General features: G+C 57.5%; 1 protein-coding gene across 1 annotated transcript; it reads right to left on the reverse strand.

The window, feature by feature from the left end:
• Positions 1–1,753: 1,753 nt before the first annotated feature.
• Positions 1,754–4,646, reverse strand: LOC142594181 (protocadherin gamma-B5-like). Its single transcript, XM_075715657.1, has 2 exons — positions 2,193–4,646; positions 1,754–1,888 (listed from the first exon to the last, which is right to left on the reverse strand). Exons 1-2 carry the CDS (start codon positions 4,644–4,646, stop codon positions 1,754–1,756), a joined length of 2,589 nt encoding a protein of 862 aa, XP_075571772.1.
• Between the last annotated feature and the right edge of the window lie 3,500 nt (positions 4,647–8,146).

Genomic DNA, 8,146 nt, shown 5'->3' on the forward strand with positions numbered 1-8,146 from the left:
GGCGCCCGCAGCCTCCTCCCGGCACTGCAGGCACCGAGCGCTGCCCGGCGCTGCCTGCCCGGCCTTGCCCACGGGCACCGGACCGCCGCCACGCACACATCGGCTCCCGCACAGCGCTCAGCTCCTGCCTTGGCTTTCTTCTTTGTTTTTTTTCCCCTCGAGCCCATCTCTTCTATTCTCCTCGAGGCGATCACAACCAGGACGAAGGCAGAGGCCTCCCGTGGCAATGGTATTTGTACCGTACGGGAAAAATTACTCTTAATTAAGTTTCTCTTAATATGAATGTACAATATTATTACTCTTATCCCACTCGTCCAAAAGCACAATGCCCATCACGAATCTTTGCAGCCATCATGCTTGAATGACTCGTACAAGGATAGCAAAAGAAAACAGGCTCGGAAGTACAACACATGTGACGTTCACACCCACCCCCCGGAGAACCAGAGGTATCAGGCTCATTAACCGAAGCAGCAGCAACTTTATATGCTTCAGTCCATACGGAACACGGTCTAAATTAACCACTCCACCATTGTTGACTGAGATCAGACATTTGAAGGCTGAAGAAGGTGGGGGCCAATCAACTGAAACGGAGAACCTAAGCTCCCCAAGCCCGCACAACTCCTGAGGAGGTGGGGCTGCTCAGGCACCTGCCACGGGCTCTGGGATTTCTCCCTAGAAGACCTTCCTGGGAACACACTACAGGTTCTTGTAATGGTCATGTAATATAGATATCAAGTTGTCTTAATACGACGTATAGAATATTACGAGTCTTAGTCTATTAGTCCAAATGCACGTGCCCACTATGAATTGCACAGCTTTTGCAGCAGTCATGCTTGAATGACTTTCTTCTCAGCCTTTCTGCAGGTCAAAGCAGCCTCATACTGGAAAGGCACCAGCCACATTAGTTTCCCAAACCATGACCAAGAGCACAGGCGAGCAATGAAGATCCGCCCTCAAAGGCGTCCTCCTCAGCGATTGCGCTCCCCTCTCGACTTTGTTACTTTTCACGTGCTCATCGAAGGCTGCTCTGAATTGGTCTTCCTTTCCCCTCCTTCTCCAACCACCCGTTCAGAATTTTTCGTCATACACTTACACGCTACAGGCCGTGCTTACACCTCAGACTCAGTGCTCCATTCTAGAGTAACTCAGCAGCAGGAAGCGATGCACATGCACCCTCCGTTCGGGGGTCTGTTACAAAAATAAAACAGCTAGCATATTGAACACCCTTAGCGTTAAACGCTAGCAACCAGGACAAAGTACATATTCTGTGGAAAACTTGATAGAAAAAGAAGACAGGTTCAGAAAAACAAAGCACGATTTTCTTTTTTAGATCCCATTCTACGCCTTTGTAGAGCAGAGAGATGAGGAACGGTAAACAAGAGGGAACCACTACTCAGGGTGGAACACAAAAAGAGAAATAATTGCCCAAAACCCCAAAACTCGGACAAGATTAACCCGTCCCACTAACGCTCCCATTTCCGTAGCAGCCTTCCACCCAAAGATGTGACGGCACACGGCAGAAGGGAGGAACATTCGTTAGGGAGGAGCAATCTGTAAGTTCCCCTTTCATGGAGCCACACACGCGTTTCCTTTAGGAGTCAAAAGAGAAAGAGCATTAAACCAACGGGGTTTGGTGCAGCTGACACCCAGGTGCAAGCACATCACTTCGGGAAAAAGCGATCAGGAAGGAAAAATCTCAAACATCGAGTGTCAGTCCCATTTTCCCGACTCTGCCATGTAGAATCAGCGCATCTCATTCTACACAGTAAGGATCCACCTTCACCGCCAGTAACTCATAACATTTCAGACAACACAGGTTTCGTAGAGAAAATTCTTCGGCTGAACCTGAACGTGTGATGAACGAAGAGGTGCCGTCGCTAACTGCCCACTGAGCAGAAAATCAACAAACGCAAAACGTCAGTCGGAGCTCCACCACACTTGTACCGTTTTGTCCAGCACAAGCTGAATGGCAAGAAACGCTCTGAACCTACACGAGTGACAGCTGGTGACGCGGGAAGTGCCGCTTCGTACTGCCCGCTGCTAAAAAGACACAGTGGAGGATTAGTTCATTCGTTCACGGAGACATAGGTCGGACTAAGCGCCGAAGCAGACAAACGAGGAACAACAGCCCGCTGCCCGCGGCGTAGAGGTTAGGAAAGGCTCAGAGACAAGGACTGCGCGGGCTTACAGACCTGCGGTGCGTCGGGCTCCGCGGGCGGCTGTCCCGCGCCGGCGCTGCTGCTCGGGCTCCGCTTCCCGCAGGGCTCCCCGCCGAGAAGCTCCTCCGCGGGCAGGCTGGGCAGCGGCGGCGGCGGCGGCAGCCAAGCGCCCTCGGCGACGGCGCGGCCCGGCGCCACGCACAGGTTGTAGGAGGAGGGCAAGGTGCCCTCGCAGAAGTCGGCCGGGAAGGCGGCGCCGGCCACGGAGAAGCGCTGCGCGCCCAGGCAGCGCAGGACGGCGGGCGGCCCGGCCCGGCGCACCCGCGCCAGCACGGCCAGCGCCACGCTCAGCAGGAACAGGGCGGAGAGGAGCGCCAGCGCCAGCACCAGGTAGAACTGCAGCTCCGCCGGCGAGTCGGCGCCCGCCGCCCGCTCGCTCAGCTCCGGCAGCGCCTCCTGCAAGCTCTCGGCCAGCACCACGTGCAGCGTGGCCGTGGCCGACAGCGCCGGCTGCCCGTGGTCCTTCACCACGGCCACCAGCCGCTGCTTCGCCGCGTCCCTCTCCGACACGGCCCGCGCCGTCCGCACCTCGCCGCTGTGCAGCCCCACGCGGAACAGCGCCGGCTCCGCCGCCTGCACCAGCTCGTACGACAGCCACGCGTTGCGCCCCGCGTCCGCGTCCACCGCCACCACCTTGGCCACCAGGTACCCGGCCTCGGCCGACCGCGGCACCACCTCGAACGGCGCCGACCCCGCGCCCGCGCCCGCGCCCGCGCCCGCCGCCGGCCACAGCACCCGCGGCGCGTTGTCGTTGCGGTCCAGCACGAAGACGCGCACCGTCGCCGTCGAGCTCCGCGCCGGCGCCCCGCCGTCCTGCGCCCGCACCGCCACCGCGAACTCGCGGCACTGCTCGTAGTCGAAGGACCGCTGCGCGTACACCGCGCCGCTCCGCGCCTCCACCGACACGTACGGCGCCGCGCCCGCCGCGCCCGCGCTGCCGCCCGCCAGCCAGTAGCTCACGCGCCCGTTGGCGCCCGCGTCCGCGTCCCGCGCGCGCACGCGCAGCACCGGCGCGCCCGCCGCGTTGTTCTCCGCCACGTAGGCGCTGTAGGCGGCCTCCTCGAACACCGGCGCGTTGTCGTTCACGTCCGACACCTCCAGCACCAGCGCCGCGCGGCTCGAGAGCGCCGGGATGCCCCGGTCCCTGGCCACCACCGTCACCCGGTGCTCGGGCGCCTGCTCCCGGTCCAGCGCGCTCGCCGTCACCACCTTGTACGAGCCGCCCGACGACGCCACGATCGACAGCGGCGCCTCGCCCGACAGCTCGCACGACACCTGACCGTTCTCCCCGGAGTCCCGGTCCCGCACTTTCAGCAGGGCCACCACCGTGCCGGCCGGCGCGTCCTCGGGCACCGGGCTCGACACCGACGTCAGCGTCACCTCGGGCGCGTTGTCGTTCACGTCCAGCACCTCCACCTCCACCTTGCAGTGCGCCACCAGACCGCCCCCGTCCCTCGCCTCCACCAGGAGCGTGTAGCCTCGCGTCTCCTCGAAGTCCAGCGCCTCCTGCAGTGTGATCGTTCCGCTCTCCGCGTCCATCACGAACTTCTGAAGCACCTTGGCCGGCATTTCACCGAAGCCGTAGGTGATGCGCGCGTTGCTGCCAGCGTCGGCGTCGGAGGCGGAGACGTTCAGCACCGGCGAGCTCGGCGGCACGTCCTCGCGCAGGCTCGCGCGGTACCGGTCCTGCGCGAACACGGGCGAGTTGTCGTTGGCGTCGGTGACGTTGATGCTGAGCTGGGCGGTGCCGCTCCGGGGCGGCTCGCCACCGTCCAGCGCCGTCAGCACCAGCCGCAGGCTCTGCTCGCTCTCCCGGTCCAGCGCGCGGCGCAGCACCAGCTCCGCGAACTTGCTGCCGTCCTGGCTCTCCTTCACCTCCACCGCGAAGTACCCGTTGGCCTCCAGCTCGTAGCCCTGCAGCGAGTTGCTGCCCACGTCCGCGTCTTCAGCCATGCCCAAGGCAAAGCGGGCACCGGGAGTAGTCAATTCGTTGATCTCGAGATGAAAATTGTCTCGCAAGAACTGCGGCGCGTTGTCGTTGACGTCCTGGATGGCCACGTCGACGTGGAAAACGTTCAGCGGGTTCTGCACCAGCGCCTCGAAGCTGACGGAGCAGGACGCCGAGTCGCCGCACATCTCCTCGCGGTCCAGCCTCTCGCTCACGTACAGGTTCCCGCTCTCCCCGCTCACCGTGAAGTATTGCTTCTCCGCGCTGAGATGCAGCTTGCGTGCCGGCAGGTCCGCCGGGCTCAGCCCCAGGTCCCGCGCCAGCGGCCCCACCAGCGAGCCTCTGCCCAGCTCCTCGGGGATGGCGTAGCGGATCCGCTCCGGCGCCGCCCGGCAGCACAAGCACAGCAGCAGAGCGGGCAGCAGCACTCGCCCGGCTGCTCGCCGGCGCCTCTGCCTCTGCCTCTGCCTGCCCGCCATGCTCGGCAGCGCTCGCCGCGCTCCTCCCTCCCGCCGCTGCCCTCCGTCGCCTCCGTCGCTTCCAGCCGCTCTCCGCAGCGAGCGCAGGGGCCGCCGGAGGGCAGCGATCTCGGCGCCGGCTCGCACGCCGCTGCTCGCCGCGCCGCGCCGCGCCGCGCCGCCTCTCGCCTCTGCTGCCCGTGCCGCTGCCGCTCTGGCCGGCGCCGGGCGAGCGAGCAGCCTGCGGGGGCAGGACGCTGCGGCGGCGGCGGCTGCGGCTGCGGCTGCGGCTCCGGCGCCGCTCCGCGTCGGCCAACAGCGGCACCCGGAGGCGCCGCGACGCCACCGCAGCCGGCTGATGGCCGCGCTCGCAGGGGCCCGGGCTTTTGACCCGTGCGTAGTGGCTGCATCCAGCTTTGGGGTCTCGCTTTTCTTAGAATCCGGAATTCTAAAAAAAAAAAAAAAAGAAGTCTCTTTCCTTCAAGCCCCCTCTATATATTGCAAAGGCACAGTAAGGTCTCCCCAGAGCTTTCTCTTCTCCAGGCTGAGGAGCCTCAAGTCTCTCAGACCTTCTTCATAGCAGAGACGTTCCAGCCTCTTGACCATTTTTGTGGTCCTCCTCTGGACCTACTCCAACACGTCCATGCCTTTCTTGGAGTGTGCCCCCCAGAGCTGCACATTCCAGGTGCAGTCTCTAGAAAGTGGAGAAAGAGGGACAGAACCACCACGCTGCTTGTTATACAGCCCAGGATACAACTGGCTTTCTGGACAGCAAGTGCACACTTCCAGATCATGTCCCATTTGTCACCTACTAGTATCCACTAGTATCTGCAAGGCTGCTCTCCATCCATTCATCCCACAGTAGACATTGAAACTGAGGATTGCCCTGACCCAGGTGCAGGACCTGGCATTTGGCCTTGTTGCACTTCATGAGTTTCACACGGGCCCACTCCTCCAGCCTGTCAAGCTCTGCCTGAATGGCATCCCTTCCCACAAGCAAGTCAATGGCACCACTTGGCTTGCTGTTGTCTGCAAACTTGCTGAGGGTGCACTCAGTCCCACTGTCTAGGAAGATGGTAAATAGTGTTGATCCAAGCATGGACCCTTGAGGGACACCACACGTTGCTGGATTCCAGCCTTCCTCTTCACAGCTGTAAACAACAAAGGTGTGTACAGGAACCACACCTGCACTCAGACAGTTGGAACAGATGTGACTTTCCCCATTTGATCAGACACCCTGAGGTCAAGCTGTAGCTCATGACAACAAGCAAGGCAAGTTAGAAATATAGAGAAATGAACGGATCAGGTGCAATAGTATTTCTTAGGCCAAACTTACTGAGCAGAAGCAACTCAAATTGCATGGTACTGCATTAGGCACACAGCTGAGTTAACTATGACAAGCAAGGAGGAAATGACCATCTGTCCTTCTATACCCCTGTGGTGGTGCATTCCCCCCCACACCTTTTCTCTCTTCAACTGCTTTATGTCCTCAGGAATTCCTGCCAGACCTCGACCACTGTGTAGTGAGTTGGTCAATTAGGCACCCCTTAATTGTACCACAAACTCCTACATGGTTGAAGCAGGGAGTGGGAACAACCAGTTACCTGGCAGCCTTGAAACAAAGTGCTATCATGGTTACTGGAATTCCAGTAATTACTGAACCAGATGGTAGCTTGGATGGATGACTAAAGCCAATCATTGCACAATCCTATAAACAGCAGTCCTAAGTGAGGCCCTCTGAGCTCTCCTGGATGGCATCAGGCTGCACCAGCATCTCCTTCTGAGTGGGACACCTCTGAGAGCTAGCAAACTCTTAAAGAGTTTGCTAAAATCAGAGGCCCATTGCCAAAGACCGACAGTGGAGCCTGGGCTGAAACCCTTCGCTCCTTGAGGCTCAAGCCTCACCTGTTGAGAAATGTCAAGGCATTTGATGTGAATATTTCACTGAACTTGAGGGGAATTTTTAACACGGGTATATATATATATATATATATATGTATCCACGTGTGTGTGTATGCATGTGTAAATCCATTTAAGTAGTCTGCAGATGTATGATTTAATTATAAAGTGAATCTTATACTGTTATATTATCCTTATTTACATAAACCACTGATCAAGACTAAGACTGGAACTAGCCACACCTAGACTCCTCTCTGATAAGGAGTTTAGAAAGTAAGGGGGTCTATTTTGAACCTTGTGACTCAACGGGAGGGTCTTCCTTGTTCCCTGTATATACAATCTCTCTGTGAATCATTCCAACTCAGTGTATCTTAATTTTCCTTAATTTTCCTTTGCGCACTTCCATATAGTAATAGAGTGAACCTTGCCATCTTTGAATCTGTAACTAAGTTGCAGTTTTGATCAATTTTGCCTAATCACCTTGTTAATCCTATTAAAATCTATTAAATGCCCCATGCATTAAGACTGCCCCTGTTAAGGAAAAAAAGGAGGGGAACTGTCATAGGCGATTCATTTCTGTGGGGAACAGAGGGCGCAATACACCGTCCAGACCCACCCCACAGGGAAGTCTGCTGCCTCCCTGGGGCCTGGGTTAGAGACGTTCCTAAGAAACTCCCTGATCTGGTATGACCCTCTGATTATTACCCATTGTTGGTTATGCAGGTTGGCAGCGACGAGGTTGCAGAGAGAAGTCCAAAAGCAATCAAAAGGGACTTCAGGGCACTGGGGCGATTGGTTGAAGGATTGGGAGCACAGACAGTGTTTTCCTCTATCCCGTCAGTGGCAGGGAAGAATGCTGAAAGGAACAGGAAAGCCCTGCTGATTAACAGGTGGCTCAGAGGCTGGTGCCATCGATGGAATTTTGGGTTTTTTTGATCATGGGGAAGTTTACATGGCACCGGGCCTGCTGGCAGCAGATGGAGTTCAGCTGTCTCCAAAGGGAAAAAGGATTCTCGCTCATGAGTTGGCGGGACTCACTGAGAGAGCTTTAAACTAAGTTTGAAGGGGGAAGGGGATATCACCAGGCTCACTAGAGAGGAGCCTGAGGGTGGCATGGCAATGTTGGGGGTGAAATCAATAGCCCAGCTCAAGTGCATCTACACCAATGCACGTAGCACGGGCCACAAACAGGAGGAGCTGGAAGCCCTTGTGCAGCAGGATAGCTATGACTTAGTCGCCATCACAGAAACATGGTGGGATGACTTTCATGACTGGAGTGTTGCATTGGGTGGCTATAAGCTCGTCAGAAGGGATAGGCAAGGAAGGAGAGGCAGTGGGGTGGCTCTTTATGTTAGGGAGTGTTTCGAATTTATAGAGCTCAACAGTTGTGATGATAAGGTTGAGTGCTTATGGGTAAGGATGAGGGGGAAGGCCAACAAGGCAGACGTCCTGCTGGGAGCCTGTTACAGACCACCCAACCAGAATGAAGAAGTAGATGAAACATTCTGTAAGCGGCTGGCAGAAGTCTCACAATCGCTAGCCCTTGTTCTCATGGGGGACTCCAACTGGAGCTGGCGGAGGAGCTTACCAAGACACTCTCCATCATCTATCAGCAGTCCTGG

Source organism: Pelecanus crispus, chromosome 8 (assembly GCF_030463565.1).
Source record: "Pelecanus crispus isolate bPelCri1 chromosome 8, bPelCri1.pri, whole genome shotgun sequence".
Classification (NCBI taxonomy): Eukaryota; Metazoa; Chordata; class Aves; order Pelecaniformes; family Pelecanidae; genus Pelecanus; species Pelecanus crispus.

Coding starts and splice junctions, on each gene's coding strand:
- LOC142594181 (XM_075715657.1), bottom strand. CDS start 4,646: ATGGCGGGCAGGCAGAGGCAGAGGCAGAGGCGCCGGCGAGCAGCCGGG. Junction 1,889..2,192: donor CGGAGCCCGACGCACCGCAG/GTCTGTAAGCCC, acceptor TTTTCTGCTCAG/TGGGCAGTTAGCGACGGCAC.